This window comes from Lissotriton vulgaris, chromosome 7 (assembly GCF_964263255.1).
Source record: "Lissotriton vulgaris chromosome 7, aLisVul1.2, whole genome shotgun sequence".
NCBI lineage: Eukaryota > Metazoa > Chordata > Amphibia > Caudata > Salamandridae > Lissotriton > Lissotriton vulgaris.
The window spans coordinates 487,306,470-487,332,564 of record NC_141695.1 but is presented as its reverse complement, the minus strand read 5'-3'; the positions used below and the strand labels follow the sequence as shown (position 1 = coordinate 487,332,564).

Sequence of the window (26,095 nt, the reverse complement as noted above, 5' to 3'; positions counted from 1 at the left end):
ACCAGCTTGTCATTTAAAAAGTTTATTTAAAATTCATAATGCAATAATCTTTATTAACTCTCTTTATTAGAATCAAACATTTAGTTTTATTAATTCAGTTTAATGCATTAATCATTGGCTCAAAGGTAACTATCAATTCAGCATTGCTCAAAATAATGAATCAAAAAAGAAAACATAAACCCTATTCCATAAGTTAGCTTTCTGACCTGGAAGGGAAACAAATTAATAAACAGTTGAATGCTTACGATCCATAGGAAATCGGACAGCACTTCGCCCTCAGGAAACAGTCAGCGCCGTTCCCTTCAAGAGGCCCAATTTTTATATCATTTTTGCTCACTAATTTAACTAAATGTATTTCTTTCAAAAAGTTCAGCACTCTGATTGGTTGATTGCTGTCGGACCACCAAAGCCACCTCATCCAGGGTATGAGCGTCACCATACTATTGTTCATTGACATAGAGTGACATGACTTCCGAGCGTCTTTGCAACATTTTAAAAAGTTGCTTCTCTCACTTCCACCAAAGCTCGGCAAATTCATCCCTGTTACTTCCTCGGCCTTGTAAAAAGAACATCCAGAGCAGTTCATGAATAAGTCTTTGTCAGAGCCACAGTCTTTTCAAAGGTGAAGCGCAAAATACAATTCTCCATGGAAAGTTTCCAAGATGACTGCACTTGGCTCCAACTCTGCTCACGTACAGGCCGACCATCTTTTCTTCAAAACCAGTATTAGGCCTCAAAACCACTCTCGGGCTAGTATTAAACAAACACAAAAGGAGTGATTAATTCAGGTAAAGCAAACCCTTCTGTACCACCCAACCATTACTAATTATTAATTAATCCACTAATAAAAGACATCTAGCTAAAGCAAACAAATAAAGCAGCACATAAAATATCTACCATTCTTCATGTAGTCCAGCTTTAAGTTTCTGAAAGAGTAAAAAGATGATTAAATGATACACAGACAGACAAACACTACATAGGACAAACATGTAAGCACATATAAAAAAGCACATGCCATAAATAATCTGCCGCATATTAATAGTGACAAAGACAAAAGGACAAACATGACAAACAAAACATTAATAATCACGTGTTACAAAACAAACTCGCAAATGCAACAAGAGCACATGTTATTAGTTCCCGTGTGTTCATGTATGATGCAAACTTAATCTAAGTTGATTAATTCAAACAAATCGTGCAACAGCTCATTAATAAATTAATTCATGTTATGGGAGATTGAATCCACAAGTCAGAATAAAATATTTTCTGAAGCTCGCTTCATCAACTCCCTCATCTGGTGATTTTAAAATCACCAAACAACACCCAAAAATGTCAGAATTTTTCACCCATTTTGGAGACATCACACACTGGATTCTCTCAATATTAGTCTCCCTAAACCCCTGTTTCAGCTGTTTGATCATCTCTTTCAAACTGAACTCTTCGCATTTCCTCCAACTCCTATTCCTTCTCTTGTTCCTTTCTGAGTTTATAAATCCTTCTCTTTTCTTTTTGATGCTTCCTCCTCTTGTGAATCAAGAAACAAATTTTTAACAGCATTATCACTATAATAATGACAATTACTGGATAGAGCACTTTGCCAATAATTGAACTACCAAGTTCAGAAAACTATTCTTTAATAGCCTCCATTCTCTTTCCAATTTTCTCGGTAAAACTTTCTTCCTCCATGGGTTCGATTTCTTCATGAAAATGTGTAATGTTTCTAACAAGTAACTCTATATCCCGACTTTTGTCAGGTATATAAGTACAGCAATGTTGGACATGAAAGACCTTACAGACTCCACCCTCTTTTGCAAGCAGAATGTCTAGAGCAAGACGATTCTGCATAACCATGCTTCTGGTAGCAACAAGTTCAGTATTAACTAATTGAAAACCACTTGCAGTATCAGTTGACAACCTATCTACAATTGTAGAAACTTTTCTGATTTTGATTGAATCATTGTAAATCCCACCATAGGAATAACGGCACCAAAGATGTCTCCCAGAATTTCTGAGAAACTTTCTCTTTTGTACCTATTCAGATTCAAATGTTCACCAAATTCAAAGGTACCCTTATCATTTCTTTCAACATGAAAAAATTTTGGAAAGACCAGGCCGAGATAACATGTCCCGTACCAGTGGTCTGGAAGGCTAAAATATGCTTTATTACCACAGATAAAATAAATCCCCGGAAAAATTGGATCCTTTCCACCTTTAAATCCCCATCCCCCTATGATACGATATGTATCTTCACATTGACTAGCACCCACAAAATAATTATCATACAATGTGTTATCCCTTCTGATACAAAATTTACCACTAACTGGTTCATCAATATGAATTGTAGCATTAGTATTAACACCATTTAGTTTTGCATCCTCCATCTGCCAGTACTTAGATTTAGCATGTTTAAGCATTTCATTTCTTTCTAAACAGCCCTTCTCTCCTCAACCATATTCAGGAAAGTATTTTCTTCAGCTCTCATTTTGCATGTTAAATTATTTCTATAAGCATATTCATAATTGAGTTCATTAGTAACTAAAAGGAATTCCCTCATCTGCTTTGCAGGTCACACATGTTCAAGCTATTTACAACTTTGAGATTTGCAAAAACCTCATCAAAGTCTGAATAAAAGTATTCCAGACGACCAGTTTGATAAAACAGACTAGCAATTACACTACAAGTAATACCATAAGTAAGAGGTAACATATTATATATAACTCCCTCTGAAACAGAAGTAGGCAATTTTACGCAGACATAGCAGTCTTTAACATTCATTACTTTGACATATTTAGACAGAAGCCTTGAAAATGAATTGCTTGAAAAATCTCCAATAGATCTATCTTGATGAGACTCAGGATCATGATTAATAATTATTAACATCAAAAGGATAGACCACAGCTAAAATTAACCAAAGTAAGATTAATAATATCACACAAATAGAAGTCATTTTACAGCATCTCTTAAAAATCGAACACCTAGAAGTATCTGATCTAGTAATTTAAAAAAAAATAATTGTGAGTAACTACAAACTATGAACTACAAACTGTGAGTAACTAACAAACTATCCCCCTTTTAATTTTTTTTTTTTAGAATAAAACACTAAACAGCTTTTCTTCGACCTTGTGTCACATAAATATGTGCTCTCCAACTAAACACAATTTCTTCGACCTAATGTCACCTAACAAGTTTTCTTCAGCCTTATGCCAGGAAATTTTAACCCAGAATTGCCTAACAAACTTTCTTCAGACTTATGCCAGGAAACAAAATCCTCATCTACATTTCTAACAATTTCAATCTCTATCACTGAGATCTAAATCCTCCTGACTGCTACTTTCCACCTCAACAATTGGTGGAATAATTATATAGGTCCACTCTGGGGACTTATATTTCTGATTTGGCCTTATTACTCTTTTTGTCTTTCGAGAGATAACCTCTATTTTCTTGTTTTCGTTCTCGTTTTTCTTTTCAAGTTCACTTCCCTGACTAGAAACCTCGTTGATTTGATCTTTTGATTTCTTCACTAGTTTGAATTTCAAATTGTCTTCAGGCCAAATGTCTCCTTTTCTCAAGACTTTTTTCTTTGGCACACATTCGTTACATTCAGCTTTCCAAGCTCTCTTTCTGAATTTCCTTATTTCAGATTCTTCATCACTTTCATCAGTATCTGTATCTGAGACTTCAAATCTGTATCTAGGAACTTCTTTACTCGGCAGCTTCACTCCATTCGAAACAATACCTTTACTGGTACTTGGTAATTCTTTTTCTTTTTCTTCAGTAATCACCTTCAGCTTCCCAGTCTCAGGCTTTTTGCTCTTGATCACAGAGTTACTTTTTTGCCTTTCAATACTCTGGCTCAGATTTTCGTCTCGCTCAGAATCTTCTGCTTCTTCTGAATCTCCCTTTTCTTTTAGAGACTCCCTTCAAGCAGATCATCATCATCAACACCTCGATCTCCAGTTTCGATATTCAGATCTTCTTGATTCAAGTTCTGATTCTCATCTAAATTCTCTTGATATTGATTTTCTTGTTGATCATCAGACTCAGGATTTTCTGGGTCTCCTTCTGAATCTGAATCAGTTGTTGTGTCACGGCCTTCATCAGGATTTTCAGGAGGTGGCACACAAATTGTATGGCTCGGATTAATCCACCTTTTCAGCCCTCTGCACTTGATTGCATTTGTTGTAACTAAAATATAAAATAACTTGTCTTGCTTTCTGACACCTTGGTACTAAACAGTTTCTTCTTCAATGAACTTTAGTCCTTACCCAGTCTCCGGGTAACAAATCATGGGCTTGCACTTTCTCCTTTGAAATTACATCTGTTCCCACCTGATGAAATATAGAATTCACCACATCAGACGGGTTCTGGCAATAGTCAATGATTGCACTATCATTAATACTCATTAATTTGCCAACTGGAACAAACGCTTGTCTCATTACTCTACCCATCACTATATCGTGTGGGCTAAGACCTGTCATTTTGTCTGGAATGCTTCTCATTGACATTAGAACAAGTGGAAGTGCATCTGTCCACTTTACTCCTGTAGCATCACACATTTTTGAAATTCTATTTTTAATAGTTCCATTTATTTGTTCAACAACACCTGATGCTTCTGGTCTGTATGCGCAATGCAACTTCTGCTGAATATTCAAAGCTTCACAAACCAATTTCATCAATCTGTTTTCAAAATGAGTTCCACGATCACTTTCAATGGTAACTGGAAATCCGTACCTAGGTATGATCTCCCTAAGAAGCAATTTTGCCACAGTAACTGAGTCATTGTGACGAGTTGGGAAAGCTTACACCCATCTTGAAAACAGACAAACAAATACCAATACATATCTTAGTCTGTTGTGCATCGGCATCTCAATGAAATCCATTTGTAATCTGGTAAAAGGACCACCCTCCCGTCCTATGGTTCCCAAACTTACAACAGTTTTTCTATTGGGATTCATCTGTTGGCAGGTCAAGCATCTTTGGCAAAGTGACTCCGCAATTATTCTAAACTTCGTGTTAAACCATGTTTCTCTGAATAATCTAATCATGGAATCTCTTCCTAAATGTCCTGGACCATGGCACATCTGTGCCATATCAGCAATCATGCAGTCCGGCATTACAGGCCTCCCATCTTTGTGAACCCAAATTCCATCTTCCTCTCTTTGTCTGCAATCATTTTTTAACCATGTGTTTTTCTCTTCCTCATCTGCCTCATCTTGTAAGTCTTTTACTTCCTGCCATGTTTCAACTACGGAAATTAGCATGAGAGAATTCATTGTGTGACTTTCGTCTTTTTCCCGATTGATTGAGTAATTGTTCTTGGCGCAGTATTTCGCAATCTCATCAGCATATGCGTTTCCTTTGGTGATGTAATCATCACCTTTTTTATGAGCTGCACATTTGGGGACTACAGCAATTTGTTCTGGTAACTGAATGCCATCAATCAATCTCTTGATCAATTTTGCATTTCTGATTGGTGTTCCTGCAGAAGTTAAATAACCTCTTTGGGACCACAGTTGTCCATAATCATGAACAACACCATAACCATATTGACTATCAGTCACTATGGTTACTCTTTTGCCAGCTGCCCTTTCACATGCTCAAATTAAACCAATCAGTTCTGCAATTTGAGCAGAACGAATTCCATCCAAAGGTGAACCTTCAACAACATCTGAAACTGTGCACACTGAGTATGCTGCCCTCAAAATTCCTTCATCATTCCTCAGACAAGATCCATCCACAAAATAGATTATGTCTGATTCAGGTAAAGGAATATCTTTTATGTCCTGTCTTGGTTTTGTGCAGTAATCTACAACATCCAGGCATTCATGATCAATGTCATTTTCGTTACTTACCTCAGTAATAACTCCATCTGGTAATAATGTGGAAGGGTTTAAATTCACACACCTTACAATTGAGACATTGTCTGAACCCAGAATTTTTTTCTCGTATTTTGTCAGTCTGCTACTTGTCAAATGTTGAGTCCTGCTTCTGGTAAGAAGAATCTCAACTGAATGAGGTACATATAATTTTACAGGAAATCCCATAATGATACCCTCACTCTGCTCAAGACTTACACTTGTTGCAGCCACTGCTCTTAAGCAACCTGGCAAAGCTTTTGCAACAGGATCTAAAACAGCTGAGAAATATGCAATTGGTTTTCTCAACTTCCCATGCCTCTGAATTAGCACTGACAATGCATAACCTTCTCTTTCACTGCAGTAGAGTTCAAATTCTTTTTCATAATCTGGCATACCCAGAGCAGGAGCTTCACATAAGCTCTTTTTTATCTGCTCAAAAGCTTCCAATTCAATTTTTGACAGACTAATTGGATCTTTTATGTCTGCTTTTGTTAATCTCTGAAGTGGTTTTGCAATTATTGAAAACCCACTAATCCATTGTCGACAGTAACCAACCATTCCCAGAAACATTCTCACCTGTCTTTGTGTTGTGGGTGGTTGTATTGCTCGAATCATTTTGATTCTCTCAACTGTCACTTTTCTCGTTCCCTTTGCAATTCTGTGACCAAGATATTTCACTTCTTGTTTACAAAACTGCAATTTTGCTGGTGACACTTTAGGTCCCTCATCTGCCAATCGATTTAACAGGGTAATGGTATCAGTAACACAATTCTCTCGTGTTTTGGCTGCCACGAGCAAATCGTCAATGTACTGCCCCAAAGTGGAATTACCTGGCAATACCAGATCTTCTAGGGACTTCTTTAACAACTGATTAAAGATAGATGGACTCTCAGTATACCCTTGAGGAATACGACACCATGCTAGGATCCTATTTTGGAACCTGAAAGCAAAAATTTGCTGGCTCTCTGGATGTAATGGGACTGTAAAGAAGGCGTTACACAGGTCTATGACCGTGTACCATTCTGCATCATGTGGAATCTGGTAAAGAATTACTGCAGGATTTGGAACAATGGGACAACACGGAACAACAATCTGGTTAATTTTTCTCAGGTCCTGAACAATTCTGTATGTTCCATTTGGCTTTTTAATACCCATAATCGGTGAATTACATGGACTGCTCTCAATTTCCTTTAGCACGCCTTGACTAATGAATTTTTCAATTACTGGAATGACACCCTCAATTATCTCAGCCTTCATTTTATATTGAGGAACATTTGGAAAATCTTTTCCCTGCTTAACAGTGATTTTTACTGGATCTATGTTCTTCATGAGACCCATATCATTACCTGTTAGGTCCCAAATTGCTGGATTAACTGGCTTTTTGAGCTCTTCTGGCAAATCATTTTTGTCAAAAACCGGAAACAATAATGTTTTCTCCTCATCAACCATTAGCATAGTCAATTTATAGAGCCCATCTTCTTCTGCAGTTTGCATTTCTATGCCATCTGGTGAGCAATATATCTTGCAATTCATTTTGCACAATATATCACGACCCAACAGATTCACAGGACTGCTATCACAAACTAGAAATCTGTGCTTATCTTTAAAATTGCCAATTTCCACCTTTACTGGTTCTGTTAAACTTGTTTTAATTTGCTGATTAGCTACACCTACAACTTGGATGGACTCCCCGGAGGGAGGAAGATTTTCTATTTCTGCTGATCTAACAGTAGAACGGGTAGCACCTGTATCCACAAGGAAGGTAACATCTACATCATTTACTTTACCATTCACAAATGGACCAGACTGATCTACCTCAAGAGTGGGTCCAAGCACACACTCTTCTTCCTCTCTCGGGCACCGTCATGAGTAATCCTCTGATGAATCACTCTCCTCTTTGTCTTTTAACCAAAATTGAGAAGCATTTGACATGTTAACCTTCGACACATTATTAACCGAATTACCTCCACAGAAACCTGTTTCGGGAGAAAATCTGTGTGTGTTAGCACTACCAGGGAATGGTGCTTGAGGTACCTGACTCTGCTGAATTTGACTCTGCTGTACCTGGATCTGCTGAAACTGGCTTTGCTGAATCTGGCTCTGCTGATTCGCTATCTGTCGTCGCTGCTGACTTAATTCATTTAATTGTTGCTGTAGCTGTTGCTGAGGATTTAACTCACACTGCACCTGTGGATTCAGCGAATTGTTTTTAAAATTTCTGGACGGGTTTTTACACTCTCGTTTCCAGTGTCCAATCTCGCCGCAATTAAAACATGGGAGCTTTTGTTTCAGCTCTTCAACATTTACATTAAATTTTGGCTTATTGTTATTACAATTATTCTTGTACTTTCCTTGATTTTGCTGCTGCTGCTGCTGCATAGAGGCTAACTGTTGTTGTTGCTGCTCTGCTACCTTCACTTGTGCCCACATTGCCTTTTCCTTAAGGTTTTTCTGTTTAGCATCTATCTCATCACTACAATATTTTGCTTTTATCAGGATGTCATCGACTGAAAGTGATTGCCAACACACAATTCCATTTCTAATCATGTCACCAACTTCAGGTCTCAGGCCATATACAAATCTGTATATAAAGTGGCTCATATCTTTTTCACTTAATTTTTCATAGCCACTGTACTGTTTAAAGACTAACAGTAACCTTTCATAAAATGAATGAACTGATTCTTTTGGTTCTTGATTTGTTCTGTCTATTTTAACCCAGTCTACTTCTTTCGGGGGAATTTTTCCTTTTAACCAATAAATTACTTTATTATAAATGTCCATTACATCCTTTGCTGGGGCACCTGTAACTGGGTCTCGGGGAGGTTCTTCTTTTGGCCAATCCACAGAAATTTTGCATTCTGTCCAAAGATCTGACGGGACAACAATGTCAAAGAATCCATCAAGATCAATCCACAGAACTTTTGACACTTTTATAAATCTGTCTACCTGTCGATACCATTCAACTGGCTTTTCTCGCAAACGTGGAAAATCATTAGTAAACAGGAGACTATCCTGCCTAGACCAAGGGAAATGTACATACCCTCCTCCAGCTATTTCTCTCATTGGAAATTCTGAAACTATCTAATTTCTTAATTTTTTATCCTGTTCTTTCTTTGACCATTTTATTCTCCATTTACCTAATTCGCCTAATTTCTAAGAAAACTTATTAATTCTCTTATGTGTGTCATTCTTCCAGCAGCATTCAGATTGTCAATGTCCCTTTCAGAAAAATCCACTCTGTAATGTTTTTGCAAATGTTTCTTTTTACTCAAATCAATTTCTAATTCAGCAGCCATTTCTTCCAGTTGTTCATACCTGTTTTTAGTTTTCCACTGAATACTTTTGCAGATAAACAATAATTCATCATCCTGATACAATTTCAAATTGTCAGTACCAATTGTGCCAATGATTAATTCTTCCAAATCAGCCTTTAATTTAGCAACATCAAGCTTTTTATAATCAGGAGCTTCGGGGGACAATCCATTTTGAGATAATTCTGTTCTGTTTAAACTTTTCTCTGACAAACCTGAATCTGAATCTGCCACAGTTGGTGTTTGCGAACTCGACAAACTTCCATTTTATATTAAATTTCGCATCATAGATTTTTCTCTATGAATCTCTGAAAGTTCTGAATAAAATCTTTCAGCAACCTTTTGAATTTCTGCATTAAATGGAACTGTCAAAGCTGTTTGTCTATTATCTCCTTGATCAAAAACCGGTACAACAGGACCAATAGTTACTGGTACTGTCACTGCTTCCATACCTTTTGTCAGTTGTTGAATTAAATCTTCCTTTGCTTTTTTATAACTAGAAATTTCTGGAATATCAACAGGTATTCTCCTTTCCTGTTGTTGGAATCTATTTTCTCTGGGTGTGCTACAATTATTTACTGACCCTACCCTTTCAGGTAGTTTTGAAAATCTGGGAGAACCTTCCTCAGCTTCTCTAGGAGGTGCACTTGGAAAAGTTTCTGTAGAAACTCTTGAAGTAGGTTGAGAACCCGCTTGATAAGGAGGCGGTTTGGGTTTAGTAGCATAAATATCTTCTAAAACCGCATCATCTAATTCCTCATCTATTCTCCTACCAGCCATCTTTTGTTCCAAATCTTCAGTAATCATTACTCTCACTGGATACAGACCATCATACATGTCTGCCTTTCTCCAGCGTCTCACTTTGTCCTCATGTGTTTCTCTATTTAAAATGTATTTAGAATGTCTAGGTGTCGGGCTTTTGCTTTCACGCTCAAGTTCCATCATCTCAACCTCCCATTCAACTAATGCCTCGAACTGTGTAGGTCTTGGCTTTGAGACAAGATCCATCATTTTTCCTCTCAAATTTTGTAAAACTTTCAAATTAAATGACCCATCTTCTGGCCATGCTAATACGCCATCGTTTTTGGTATAATGCATCCAATTATCAAACCAAATTACAGTATGATAGCCATATTCGCCTTCCATATAAGCTGCGGGTGTTTTGTACTTATGAAGTAATTTACCACCACACGTTTCAATTTTCTTGTCAGGTTTAAAATAATTTTTCACTTTCTGAAACCAATAAGGCTTTTTATTTACATTATCGCTCCAATAACTCATGATTTAAGTCAAAATTGCTGTTCCGTAAGCTTCAAAAATGTTTTCTGGTGTTCCGCTATTCCAACCAATCCGTGCGCGAAAGACACCAACAAGCCAATCAGGTTAAGCCACATCACCACCTTGCTCTTCCAATAGAAATACAGTATTCAGAACTGACCAATCTGGTGTCAGCTCGTCACAGTCACTTGAGCCAATCAGTGCGCTTTCTGTGACGTATGTTAGCCAATCACAGCGCAAACCGAAATGACGTATGCTACCGCTGCAGCTTCTCTGTGTGCTACTCCGTAAACTCACCCCTCCTTCACAAAACTTTTTCACGGCGCCATTTTAAGCAAAACTTTCCAATGAATTTTAATTAGTAACTACAAATAAATAAACCACCTGTCTGTTTCGCTAACAAAGTGATAGTTTTACATTCATTCAGAACTCACTCTTCGCAAAAATAGACAACGCTATTTCTATACAATCATTTATTCACACATACATACAAAAACCCTAATCATTCACACACGAAGTCTCGGCAGGACTTGAACCAACCACAGAAATCGTCAAACGTTGATAAGAATAGACAACGCTATCTCACCCTTCTCACAAGTTTGGATAAATCCTACTACTCTTTTTTTCTTACTCGTTTTAAAACGGGCAACAAGTCCCTATGCTTAATGCTACGATTTCATAGGCAATCCTCACTATTACATTCAACCAGACAATCTAAGGTCCCTAAACTTGTGTTGTACGTCCACAACACGTGATATATTCTATACCACAATTTTGAAACAGACAAATGCACTGTGTAACTCTTCTAGTCACACTACTTTGCCGGCAAATAACCAGGAATTTTTCACACTGCTGGAAAAAATCTTCACGGCTACATATAACAATCTGACAAAATCAGCAACTTAACATTTGTTAAACATAAATCCTATGACTATACCAACATATATGCAACATACATGTCAAAAACAACATATAACCGTACGAATGCTACCAAAAATTGATCCAGCGCTCTTACTAAAATTCTTTATAAATAATGTCACTACTAAAATTCTTTATAAATGATATCACTATCAACTACCACACTTACCAATTAATACCAGGCCCATAAGAAACAATAGAGCGGCTGAATCATGAGGCGAATGAATCTAATATGTTGTTGTTAAACCTATATACAATAAACAAGACCAGCTTGTCATTTTAAAAGTTTATTTAAAATTCATAATGCAATAATCTTTATTAACTCTCCTTATTAGAATCAAACATTTAGTTTTATTAATTCAGTTTAAGGCATTAATCATTGGCTCAAAGGTAACTATCAATTCAGCATTGCTCAAAATAATGAATCAAAAAAGAAAACATAAACCCTATTCCCTAAGTTAGCTTTCTGACCTGGAAGGGAAACAAATTAATAAACAGTTGAATGCTTACGATCCATAGGAAATCGGACAGCACTTCGCCCTCAGGAAACAGTCAGCGCCGTTCCCTTCAAGAGGCCCAATTTTTATATCATTTTTGCTCACTAATTTAACTAAATGTATTTCTTTCAAAAAGTTCAGCACTCTGATTGGTTGATGGCTGTCAGACCACCAAAGCCACCTCATCCAGGGTATGAGCGTCACCATACTATTGTTCATTGACATAGAGTGACATGACTTCCGAGCGTCTTTGCAACATTTTAAAAAGTTGCTTCTCTCACTTCCACCAAAGCTCGGCAAATTCATCCCTGTTACTTCCTCGGCCTTGTAAAAAGAACATCCAGAGCAGTTCATGAATAAGTTTTTGTCAGAGCCACAGTCTTTTCAAAGGTGAAGCGCAAAATACAATTCTCCATGGAAAGTTTCCAAGATGACTGCACTTGGCTCCAACTCTGCTCACGTACAGGCCGACCATCTTTTCTTCAAAACCAGTATTAGCCCTCAAAACCACTCTTGGGCTAGTTTTAAACAAACACAAAAGGAGTGATTAATTCAGGTAAAGCAAACCCTTTTGTACCACCCAACCATTACTAATTATTAATTAATCCACTAATAAAAGACATCTAGCACAAGCAAACAAATAAAGCAGAACATAAAATATCTACCATTCTTCATGTAGTCCAGCTTTAAGTTTCTGAAAGAGTAAAAAGATGATTAAATGATACACAGACAAACACAACATAGGACAAACATGTAAGCACATATAAAAAAGCACATGCCATAAATAATCTGCCGCATATTAATAGTGACAAAGACAAAAGGACAAACATGACAAACAAAACATTATTAATCACGTGTTACAAAACAAACTCGCAAATGCAACAAGAGCACATGTTAATAGTTCCCGTGTGTTCATGTATGATGCAAACTTAATCTAAGTTGATTAATTCAAACAAATCGTGCAACAGCTCATTAATAAATTAATTCATGTTATGGGAGATTGAATCCACAAGTCAGAATAAAATATTTTCTGAAGCTCGCTTCATCAGTAACATCCTGACAACTAGAGGCCCCCATATGTAAAAGCTCCACTCGTTCTAAACTTGGTCAGCACAGTGCCCTGGTTTGTAACCGAAATAAAACCCCTCACCAAGTACTGGGCTGTTGAAAAAAATTGATCTTGTAGGCTTTCTTTTTAAAAAGGCGAGGAACCGTCAGGAGCAGCCACTGCAGGCTGTCCTACCCCACACACATCAGGGACAGTGCCCTCACACTGCTTCTCCAGCTCCCCTCCCAAGCAGGTTCCTTTTAAATCAAGCATCTTTCCCTGAAGTCTTTTATCTCCCTCAGACTTGCAACAGAAGGCCAGCACACACAATCCCTTGGAGATTCTTCACAAGCAGGATAACACAGCAGGGCAAAAGGATTCAGTCCTTTTCCTCCAGCACAGACAAAAACAGCAACTGCAGGCAAACCCACTGCTCAGACAGAAAAGATAGCTCTCCCCACACAGCTCTTCAGCTGTTCTCTAGGCAGGGTACTCTTGTTTCTTGAAGTAATATAAAATCAAGTAGTTTAGGTCTCATACTTATACCCCATTTGTCATTGTTCTCTTTGTGGCATGCATCTCTGAACCTAGTTAAAATCAGTCCTGTCCTCATTGGTGCAGAATAGCCACAGGGGGTGGAGACCGCATTGTACAAAGAAGGCACAGCCTATTCAGGTCCAATAGAAACCCCTCCCACCACTCTAAATGTAGACCAGGTCTATTCAACCCAGCTTCGAGTCACCCAGGCAAGGCAGGACACACCTCAAACCCCCCCTTGTGACTGCCTAGAGAGAATAAACATTCCCAGCTCCTGTCACTCCAAAAGTAGACTCTGAATATACAGTCAGAGACACATAGAATGGTAACAGTGGCTGTTACACCTGTGAAGGTATTTCATGACGGCAATTAGAGACATTATGGGCACATTTAACTCCAGACAACAGTAGTATTCTTGCTTGCTGAACAGACATTAGATTAAAACACTAGTATCCTAAGATATCTTACTGACATTTAACTGCAAAAAGAAACATTGTTTGACTAATGAATGTGAAAGGACCATAACGCATAGTGCTTGTCAAAACTGAAAGCTATTAGGTTATCAAACTTGAAAGTAAGATATGCTTCTTGGTTTAGGAAGGTATTCAAACTTAATTCACCAAGCATTTGCATTAGCTTAGGATTGTCTACCAATAGAACGCTAGTTTTGAAAGGACATGCTTGGCTGTTTAGCTCTTCGAAATCAATCTGAAACAAGCATTGGAAGTGCAATAGGTCTCGCCTTTGTGTAAGTTAAAGCCATTTGCATTGCTAATGGTATTGTATTATAGCTATGTATTATTGTGTATTTGTATGTGATATGTTGTGATGTTATGTTGTTAGAATTGTATTTGTTACATATGTGTTTTGATTTGCAGTGGCCTTTGGGACCTTATAAGTGTTTAGCAATGCACGTTCCAGCATAAGTAGATAAATAAATACGAACATACAAAATATACGCTGGATCTGACCTTGTGTAATGTAATAGGTGCTTGAGCAAAATACTCCAATGCATTTACTAGACCTTTATTCCGCTTCAAAAGGCACAGCGAAAACACGAAAAATGCCTCAGCGCAGCACCGCTCCCACAAGGAGGCCATTCACTGACCCACTTTGAAATCAAAACTGCGCAGATTGAAGTGTTTTTACTGCACTCAGCCGATATAAACGCTGTCGCGCATTTCATCACCCTTCAGCCGCCGCCATCAGCCTAGGCGTGCGCGCTAAACCACGCCCACCTTTCAGGCCACGCCCATCAGACTGCCTACAAATACGCTGAAAACAAGCGTTTCTTTATTAATCCTCGTCCCAGTCCTGAGGCGGAAGCCGGGAGCTGGAGGTACTCTAAATATTGCATATTTGTTCGCTTTTTAATACTTTTGTGTGGTGTCACTCACCTGTTAATTGTGTAAACTTGCTGCTTTTAAAAGCAAATATCGCTTACTGCACGCAGCCGATATAAACGCTGTCGCGCATTTCATCACCCTTCAGCCGCCGCCATCAGCCTTTGCGTGCACGCTAAACCACGGCCACCTTTCAGGCCACGCCCATCAGACTGCCTACAAATACGCTGAAAACAAGCGTTTCTTTATTAATCCTCGACCTAGTCCTGAGGCGGAAGCCGGGAGCTGGAGGTACTCTAAATATTGCATATTTGTTCGCTTTTTAATACTTTTGTGTGGTGTCACTCACCTGTTAATTGTGTAAACTTGCTGCTTTTAAAAGCAAATATCGCTTACTGCACGCAGCCGATATAAACGCTGTCGCGCATTTCATCACCCTTCAGCCGCCGCCATCAGCCTAGGCGTGCTCGCTAAACCACGCCCACCTTTCAGGCCACGCCCATCAGACTGCCTACAAATACGCTGAAAACAAGCGTTTCTTTATTAATCCTCGACCCAGTCCTGAGGCGGAAGCCGGGAGCTGGAGGTACTCTAAATATTGCATATTTGTTCGCTTTTTAAAACTTTTGTGTGGTGTCACTCACCTGTTAACTGTGTAAACTTGCTGCTTTTAAAAGCAAATATAGCTTACTGCACGCAGCCGATATAAACTCTGTCGCGCATTTCATCACCCTTCAGCCGCCGCCATCAGCCTAGGCATGCGCGCTAAACCACGGCCACCTTTCAGGCCACGCCCATCAGACTGCCTACAAATATGCTGAAAACAAGCCTCCCTTCAAAGGAGGTCTGATCAATGCGCGCTCCATGTGCAAGCATAATCAGGACATATGCGACCTCATCTGTGACTCTGATCTTGACTGCTTAATGATAACCGAAACATGGCTAACGGAAGACAGCAATCCTGATATTGCCATCTCCCTACCCCAAGGTTTTTCATTTTTCAGACAAGACAGATTGAAGGCAGAGGCGGAGGCGTTGCCATTATACTTAAGAACACCTTCCCTTGCCATACTTTCAATCTAGACCCCTTAAAAAATACAGAAGGTCTAGGTTTCTCAATTAAATTGAATGAACACACCTCCTTTTCAGGTGCTCTTATCTACCGCCCGCCTGGCAATGCCACCGAGTTTCTTGACTCACTGTGCGATTCCCTGGGACACTTCTTACTCAGGTACCCACACTTCACTTTACTAGGGGACTTCAACCTACATCTTGAGTCCAAATCCGATGCACAAATCATCAACTTCTCCCAAACCCTCGAAATGTTCAACATCCAGCAACACATCACTCTACCTACTCATTCGCTGGGTCACACCCTTGACGGGGTGTGCACCAACCTCTCCTCCCTAACCACCCTGCCCCCTCTTCCACAAATTTGGACTGATCATAGCCTGATCCCATTCCATATCGAGAATGCGCATCCATCTTCCAGCTATAAAACTAACTCTCACCTTACCAACTCCGTCAACTGGAAAAAGGTTCAAGAAAACATTATTCTTAAACCCATCCATCAATCCCAATCCCCCACTTTATCCGGGAACGTCGATCTTGACGCTGACCTTTTCCATAACTGGATCTCACAGGAAATGAAATCTAGAAACCCTCCCAAACGTCTCTGCACCTCCCAAAAAAAAAAAAAAAACAATGCCCCCTGGTTCACCCCCGATCTAGCTACCTCTCATCTACTATGTAAGAAGGCAGAGCGAAAATGGCGCAAGACATACGACAATGACAACCGTCTCTCCTATATCCGAATAAGGAAAACTTATCTTTCAAAAATTAAATCCGCCAAACAAACTTTCTACGTTAACGCCATCAAAGAATCCAGTCAAATACAAAAGACAATGTTTTCAATAGTAAAATCGTTCACTCAGCCCAAAGCACTCCAACCAGAAATGCCCCCTTCACAGGATTTGTGCGACAAAATCTCTGACTACTTCGAAGACAAAATTGTCTCCATTCTAAGTAACTTCCCCATTTTATATACTTCTTCAATTCCCCCCCCCCCCCGACTCTCGAGTCGGAAACCTTAAAAGTTTCTCTCCGGTCACTTTGGCGCAAACCAGAGAAGTCATCCTGGCGTGCAAATCGGGCTCTCCGTCTGACCTCTGCCCCCCCAAAATACTTCACCAACTAATCGATGTGGTGAATCCAACAATCAACGACATAGTTAACTCGTCGCTCCTCACAGGATCTGTCCCCCGCAGATGGAAGAAGGGAATTGTCAAACCTCTTATGAAGAAGGCCAACAAATCCCCGTCAGACCTGACCAATCTTCGCCCGATTTCACTACTCCCGGCCCTGGGAAAAATAACTGAACAACTAGTCTATAGAGAACTTAAACATTACCTGGAAGCAAACAACATACTCCATCCACAACAATCGGGTTTCCGTCCTAAACACTCAACCCAAACAGCGCTGATAGAACTATCAGACACCATTAAGCTGCTACAAGATCAGCGGAAAAACTCATTTCTCATTCTTCTCGACTTAACCGCGGCGTTTGACACCATCTCCCACTCCATCCTAATCAGCAGATTGATGGACATAGGGATCTCGGATTCCGCTTTATCCTGGATAAAGTCATTTCTCACCAACCGATCACGAACCGTCGCTCTCGGCCCCTTCCATTCTAAAGAGAAGACGGTCTCCTCAGGTGTACCGCAGGGGTCCATCCTGAGTCCCCTCCTTTTTAATATCTACCTCATCCCACTCCTGTCCCTGATCGAATCATTTGGCATACCAGTAACCTCGTATGCCGATGATGCACAACTCATCGTGCCCCTAGAGGACAATTCTACTGGAGCTGAGCTCAACCTTAAGAATTGCCTAACTGAGGTCTTCCGGTGGATGGACATCAACCATCTAAAGTGCAACTCGAGCAAAACGGAGATCCTCCCGATTGGAAAAAACACCTCCTTCTGCCCAGCCCTTTGGTGGCCAGAGGATTCAGTCGCTCCCCCTCAGACAGTAACAACGGCCAGGAATCTTGGCATCATATTCGACTCAGACCTTTCCTTCGATCAACATGCCAGGACTGTAGCCGGTAAATGTTTCGGAATAATAAAATCACTAAGAAAGTTCTTCGACTTCCTTCCACTTGACGCCAGAAAAACTGTGACAGTAGCCCTCATAATTTCACGCTTAGACTACTGCAACGGCCTTCTTGCAGGGGCAAAAAAGAACACTCTATCGAAACTCCAAAGTGTGCTTCACACAGCCGCACGACTGGTCCTCAAACTACCCCGTAGAGCATCCATCTCCGCAGCCCTACGTTCCTTACATTGGCTGCCCCTTCACAAAATAATTCTTTTTAAAATATTGATCATCGCCTTCCGAGCTTTTAACAAATCCGGTCCAAAATACCTCTCCAGACGCTTTCCCCACTACACCCCCAGTCGATCCCTCCGCTCGTCCCAGGACAACCTTATCCTCCCCGCTAGGTACAACCTGAAGACGAAGGGCGGAAAAACTTTAAGCTTCCTGGCCACTAAAGCCTGGAACAACTTGCCCAAAAAACTGAGACAACAAATCCTCGAAAAACCCTTCAGAAAGCTCTTAAAGACCTGGATCTTCAACCTCTCTGATGACTACTCTAAGGCAGCCATCTAATCCCCCTCCATCTCCAGGACTGGTCATCCAGGATTTTCAGCGCCAAGATGCTCCCTCTGGAGCGAACGTTGCGCTTTAGAAATACCCTCACAAATATTCACAAAATAAACTCTGGTCTAAAGACTTGAGAGAGGTCTTTTTTCGGTAAAACAGCAACTTGTTTGTGGGTGGAGGGGACACGAGGCAGTGGGCGGTCACCCAGGGAGCACTTCCAAGAAATGCCCAGCTGGCGAAAGCTGTATATCCCACCTATTGCAAAATCCAGTTTTTAAATTCCACACAAAAATTCAGCACACGTTTCACACAGCGGTGACCCAGGGCCGAGATATTTAGTGGTAATAGTGACAGCTGAAGTGAGATCAAATACAGCTGGTTAGTTCTTCCTTTAGTTAATCCAGCCTTCACAATCCGGGGGAATCTTGGTAATATCTGCACCAACCCAAAATGCCGGACAGAGGCCAAAACAGACTGTTGCCAAGTACCGACTGAGGGCAGAGGAAAGCACTGACACAGGTGAATGAAGGGGTATCGGTAGGGGAGGGTTGAGGGCAGAGTGAAGGGATGACGTCAGGGGACAGGGCTGGGGCAGCACTGTGGACAGACTGAGACTGGGGGATCGTGAATGATGGGACAGTCAATGAGTAGGAGCACAGAACAAGGCTAGGGTAGAGGCAAGGGAAGACACTGTGGGCAGTGTGAGGGAAGTGGGACAGATCCCAGGCAGGGAGTAGAGTGCTGGATGGGATGCTAGGCAGGAAAGACTGGGGTAGAGTGCAGGTCTTGGGAAGGAGGCTGTGGTGGTACTAGTCAGGGCTGCCACAGTAAATGATTGGACAGTTAGGTACTAGGACAGAGTGATGCTGGACTGGGGTTGAATTAATGGCATATCGCAGGACTGGAGTTGATGAAGGATGGGACAGAGCGCATGAATTGTACAGAAATAATTGCAAGGCGCAAGAGTGGTGTGCGGGTTGCTGTTAGTCGCAGACCGCAGATCCTAGAGGGACGCACGTCTTGGGCAGGTTCGGGTCAGAGTGTGGGGCAGGCACAGTTTTATGGAGCAGAGTCCCGTCTGACTGCCCTAAAGCCTGCCCAGAGGGGAGCACTCTGTGTGTGAGCCGAAGGCAGGCAGGCGCAGCTTGTTAGAGACAGGAGACGTGTCTGTGTGAAGGGACATGCGCTATGTGTGAGGGTGGTGGAGACAGGCTCTCTTGGTGGTTAAAAAAAAGCAAAAGATAGGTCTGCGTGTGTGAAAACAGATTCCCTGCGCGAGGAAGCAGAGCCAGAGACGGGTCAGTGCACGAAGAGAGTGTTCCGCCTGTGAAGGAGAGGGTGACAAGCATCTATGTATGCATCTATGTAAGACCCTGCATCAGTTGGTAAATATGTAATTGTTCTTTCTTTCCTCCAAATGTACTTCTGATACTTAGAATGCAATATATCAGTTAATTTTAGATAAACAGCGCAATATTCTTTATATAAAATAATAAATAGTAACATTAATTACATTTGAGGTAAAAGACACCCAAATTAAGGCCACAAGATACAATTTTTAATTATAATATGGGTTACTATGAACGTTCTTGTCGAGCTAACCTGCTCTTTAATAGCAAATTACATTTTATAGTTCCAACGCTCATAAACATTACACTACAATTTGGTTATATGCCTAATGTTTTTATGAATCATATTTGGACTTGTCGAAACTGGTGCAGCCATGACAGCTCACAAACTATATGCACAGTAATCATGAAAGAAGAAAATTAAATCAAATTAAAATAAACCAAATGTGAGCATTTCATTGGAACGGAAAGTTTGTGTAGCATGCCTCGGAGAACACTGGGTGTCAGGTGTGAGCTGAGGCACCATTTTAGGAGCTTTTATTGCAGGCTCGAATTCATCCAGTCCCCGCGTTCCACCCCATCTCCAAAATCAGAAATGCTCCCCTGCCACCTGGTCCTATAGTGGTGGTGGTGGGGGATGGGTGAGGGGGGCCAGTAAAAGGGACAGGCACCATTCCACTGCAGACGCCAAGTCTATCTTTTTTATGTGCACCCGCAGTGAGACTGGTTTAGTTCTGCTTTCTCCATACGTTTTACAGGGTTCTGCTCTTTTGAGGTGTACCACACAACGCTCATAAACATTACACTACAATTTGGTTGTATGCATAATGTTTTTATGAATCATATTTGGACTTGTTGAAACTGGTGCAGCCATGACAGCTCACAAACTATATGCACAGTATTCATAAAAGAAGAAATTTAAATCAAATTAAAATAAACCAAATGCAAGCATTTCATTGGGATGGAAAGTTTGTGTAGCATGCCTCAGAGATCACTGGGTGTCAGGTGTGAGCTGAGGCACCATTTTAGGAGCTTTTATTGCAGGCTCGAATTCATCTCGTACCCGCGTTCCACCCAATTTCCACGATCAGAAATGCTCCCTCGCCACCTGGTCCCATAGTGGGGCTGGTGGGGGATGGGTGAGGAGGGGCCAGTGTGGCCATTAAAAGGAAGAGGCGCCTTCCCACTGCAGACGCTGTCTATCTTTTTTAAGTGCATGTGCGGTGAGACTGGTTTGGTTCTGCTTTCTCCATACTTTTTCGAGGTGTACCACACATACTAACGAAACCAATATGTAAACTACATGTTAATAAGCTATTAGTCCGCCTGCATTTGAGGGTGGCACCAGAAAGAGGGAGTGGGTGGAAATGAGATGTTTAGTATCGAACTGAGTTACATGTATATTTGAGGGTTAGCGAAGCGTTGCTACAGTCCTTGCAGTACAACGTCATGTGTTCAGCGTGAGTTTCACTTTCTGCTTCTCCCATGAAGGACCAGTGGTGGCACACGCAAGTGTTTAAAAGAATAAGTGCAGAAAGCTAATAATGAACCTACTGTGTCACGCCAATGGTAGGAGATCCAATCCCGCTAGGCGTGGCTAAAAGGAGACACGGTGGCAACAATGAGGGATTGCCATGCCTTCAGTGCAATCATTGCACTGCCTTTGGCATAATTCGTAACACCAAACGACACGCACAAATCAAAGCTGGAGGCGGAGATGGGACATGTTTTCTGAATCCGTATTGATTCCAAGAAGCCTCTGCATGGCAGTGCAACGTATGCGCTGCTTTCACCAGGCAAAGACCTAAAAAAGGAGGAAGCTTTCCTGTGTGCTGTACTTTTAAATTCAAGATCAGATCCCTCAACTGTTTAGAGGAAACCAGACCTGTTAGAATCTTCTTTCCCTTGAGTTGTAGCACCCTGTGCATATTTCTGAATTAATCTGTCATGTTGCTTTATATAAATGTAGATTTTGTAACACGTTGCTAAATTTAAAAATTTAGTTATTCTCTTTTTTTTGTTACAGTCAATGGGTATCTCTCATCAGGCTCGCCAGTGCATCCAATTGAGCCAAGTCATGTCAGTCTACGAAAAACAAGCAGTGACCCTCAGGTATGTCTTAGTAAAGTAGATTGATGTGGATCATATGAGATCTTTTGAAATTGTCTAAAGATGGAAGTTCAAAATGTACTTATCAATGGCTTCCTTATCATAATCAATCAGGTGTTTGTTAAGCACGACTACTCACCCGTGAGGGTCCCAAGGTGCTGGGGGAGAAGGGGCTGCAGGTTCCAGTCCATCAACTCTGGCGCAGACAGTCCTCGGCCTTATCTGATTTACTGTCACCCAGTCTCACCTGTTTATTGGCAAAGCATGCTGGGAAATGCATTGTAAAGTTCAGTGACCTCTAGGAGCATTTTCCGGTACCAACTTAGGCTTGTTATCCAGGACCTCTAAATTGGTAGTGTTTTGAGGGCCAGCAGATACTAATTTGGAGAGAATATATTGCCTTGTCATGGTGTATAAAAGTGCATTCTGGGAACTCCAGCCCTGAGCTACATGATAGAGCTACACTGGTAAAGTGAAAACTAGGGGCGGGTGGAACAATTCTGGCATCTTTCATAAAAAACTATTAGATTTACTCAATGTTAAAAGAAATATAGGTCCACACTGAGGTTTTGTACTTTTTTGCACAATTCCACGGAGTTACATAGAAACTCCAAGCAATTCTGTGGAGTTCGGTGAGCGGCAGAATTTAACTTGTGACACTGTTTGTGCTAATTTTTTGCGCCAGGAGCTTGTTTTGCGCTGCACATGACTGCGAACAGCACCACGCGGCACGCCAGATGGCGCTGCTTTTTTCTGCTGCTTGAGTAGATTTTCTTCTTAACCGCATGCGCGCTAGCGGGTTTTCTTGCTGCGCTCTGAAAATTCAAAAAACCCGCGTTACGTGACAAAGCCAGCTAGTCATGCGTGCAGCGCAGGTAACGCCCATGACGAGCTGGCTTTGTCATCAGCATCGAAGGGGTTAAGTGGCAACTTTCTCAATTTGAATGGTCATGACCTGCCTTGACCACTCACATTGAGAAATCTGTCCAGGAAGGGTTCTGGCACCTAAAAACCATCATGCTAGGGGTCCACAAATTTTCGCTTTTGCTTGCCATTTTAACATTATTGATCTGCACACGGGAAAAAACTCTGCACGTGGTGGTTGGCAGTGCTTTGCTAGAACTCTGCGTTCCAAGCAGAACGCAGAGTGGGCAAAACTCTGCAAATTCTGCCGGTGGAGTGGAATTATTCGCACACTCCTAGTAAAAACCCTGTGCCAGATAACACGTTTAGGTTGTGCTGTATCAAAAGAGGCAATGCATACGTGAAGTATCTGTTCACAAATCCTATAGAGCACGTGGGCTTGTAAGATGGCAGTCTGGGAACTGAAACATGCTTTGGCCGTGCTTTATCACAATGCCTGATGCAAGCAGCAGCCATGAGTGTGATATTCTCTCCCCTTCTCCTTTAAGACCTGTGTGTCTTCACCAAAGTTCTTAGCTTTTAGAACCTTGTACATGGATTCCTAATAAGAATCCTCCTCCTTGTCAGTTGCTCTTGGCTGTTTGTGGATGAGGTTTATTAAACCCACCTTACCACCTATCAACGTCTGTTATCTTCATTTCACGTTATTTTATCAACTTTATAATGAGCATAGCAATGGACGGACGCTTCTGAAAGGTAGTCTGTTGTATAAACCTACACCATGCATTCCGAGAAGCGAATTCATGGGTGACAACCCAGAGCCAGAGGGACTGATCTGTCCCGTCGCATGATGTAAGTGACACATTTAAAGCAGACAAACCCATGGCCAAGTGTGGTAGAAAGCCCCAAGGAATGAAGCAGGGGGAGGATAGGAGTGAGGGAAGGTGGATATGTTGTGGACTTAAATTTGAAGGCACTGCGTTGGTGGTCAAGGAACTCAGGACACAGGTAATGGTCTTCACTTCTTTATTATTACAGCTTGGCCACCGTGTGCCCACGCACATCTACAACCTCTGATGGCCGACCCTGAATGCCCCTTACCCACACCCCTGACCGGATGTGGTGTCCGGTTTCTTCAGTGTCCCCTTAGTGACCTATAGGGTCCTAGTGCCCTGTTGGCAGGTCACTACAGCGACATAAAAGTGTTAATTTGTATGCTTTTTCTTTTTGAAAGTGCTGCTCTTGTGGTGCAGGGCTTGCCTTGGCTGTGCACGCCAGGAATGTGAGCTCTAATTAGCAATGAATCCTTGCAGTAGGTGCATTAAGCCACTGAATGTTTCCACTAGGGTTAGATCCCTTTACCTGCAGGCTACAAGAGTCAAATCCCTGAGGCTGACACATTCAACCTCCACGTGTTCTCCTGAGATTAGAGTTTGTAACCTACTTGGAAGAAGCATCCATTCCCATTAGGAGGGACCACTGACGCGTCTCACTGGAACCAGCAGATCAGAGCAGGAGTTACATTAGCCCTGAGACATGCAACCTCTTTCCAGAAATGCATGATCTTCTGTTTCCTTGCCTCTCTTCCAGGCTCCCCCATCCACCCTGAGTGTTCGTATGGCCTTTCGTTTTTGTGAGCACAGAAAAGCGTTTCACTACACAAAAGGTCAAACTATGGGTTTATTATCAGATGTTGTTTAGATAACGGTGAGAGTTAAATGGACAATTCTGTAATCGGCTGACGGAAGGAGTGACAGACTGACTTGTTCTTATTGTTCATCTAACGGAGAATGTGGTGGCGTTATGCTGTGACTCTCTCTGTTTTGTGCATCTGGTGCACGGGAGTCAGTCAGCTGCCTGTATCTGGCTTTTCAGCCAACAACAAGTCTTGGAATGCAACGGGCTGTTGCTAAAAAGGTGACGACTTGGTTGAAGCAATCGCGTGAGGCCTTCCCTCTCTCCAGACTTCATTCTTATCTGTAGACCTAAAGGGGCAGCAGGGCCGTTTCTGCCATTAGGCAAGACTAGGCGGCCGCCTAGGGCCAGGGCCGTTTCTAGGTGTTTTGCCGCCCTAGGCGAGAATTGAAAAGTGCCGCCCCCTCCCTTTTATGGATTTGTATATATCGTTTGCTATGTATGTAGGCTTGTGCATTGCCTCAAACACTACTTTGCAGTGAAGGGTAGATGGACAAATACATGTGCGTGGTGTTTTCTGTGTTGCCTCATAGCAGTTTCAACAGCTATGCGGGTACACTACCAGGGGTGGCCAGGACAAAGACGGCTGGTGCACAGGCCATATTTCGTCACCTCTAGCACCGCCTCTGCAAATCACTCACCTTTATACATCTCTTATCAACCGGCCTGGGGCACTGCAGACTTATACTTTCCCTGCCTGGGGAAGGGAAGAGCCAAAGGTACGAGTGCTGGCTGTGGTGAAATGCTGTGTCTATCTTGACACCAGGCCCAGTTCCACGCACTGCTGGACTGCACGCAGCTCAGGGAAGGGCTCTTCTTTAAGGCACACACTCTTTGCTGCCTTCCTTGACCCCCTCTCCCGTGTCCTCCAGCCTCGCCCACATGCACAGTGGGATCCCATCACCTCACCGGCTCGAGGCCTGGACATGGGGCCGCGGCCACCATCTTATGATATTTGGACAGGGCCTGCTGCAACAAACAAACCCACACCAACATCCATGTGAAGTGCAAAATATTTATGACCCACGGAAGAAGAAGGCATGGTCATTAGAAACAAAAGAAATAGATTTCTCTGGGAAGTGAGGGCTGACAAGTTTGCCCCTCTGTTGTGCACCCGTCTCTGGTGCTGTGAGGATGAGCTTGGAGACTCACAGGCCTCTTTTACAACATTACAGCTGAATTATTTTACATGTTCCCAGACCTGCGCGTTCGTAACATAGCTTCGGTCACTGACTGCAGTGACTCACCTGTGCTCGGGTGAAAGTCATGTCCACGAGTCCAATCGCTCCTCTATGTGAGATGTGGAACAGATGTGCTGTTTGCAGGTTCGTGCTGGCCTCAGACGCTCTGCGCTACGGCACTAGTGAGACTCTGGTCTGGGGTCTCAAATCGGGAGCCGAGGCACTTGGAATAAAAGACGGCCGGGACAGGACTGTGTGGCACTGGCAGCACTGCAGCCAGTAATCAATTCACCATCATCTAAGGCACCAGAGCAGCGCCAGCCGACACACACAAGTCCGTCCCCTGCGCGCCAAGAGAGAGAGGGTGGTGCGTGTCTCTGTCACTGGCTGCTGAGGCACCGCTCGGAGATTGGCTAGAAATGATGCCCAGGGCCGTCATTG

At 41.9% G+C, this 26,095-nt stretch overlaps 1 protein-coding gene across 2 annotated transcripts in view; it reads left to right on the top strand.

The window, feature by feature from the left end:
- GAS7 (growth arrest specific 7) overlaps positions 1 to 26,095 on the top strand; it is a 1,296,657-nt gene that overhangs the window by 811,622 nt on the left and 458,940 nt on the right. For both annotated transcript variants that reach the window (XM_086930551.1, XM_086930552.1), the window contains exon 4: positions 21,832 to 21,917. In XM_086930551.1, coding sequence (XP_086786677.1) covers positions 21,832 to 21,917 — 86 coding nt within the window. The remainder of the gene's footprint in view (positions 1 to 21,831; positions 21,918 to 26,095) is intronic.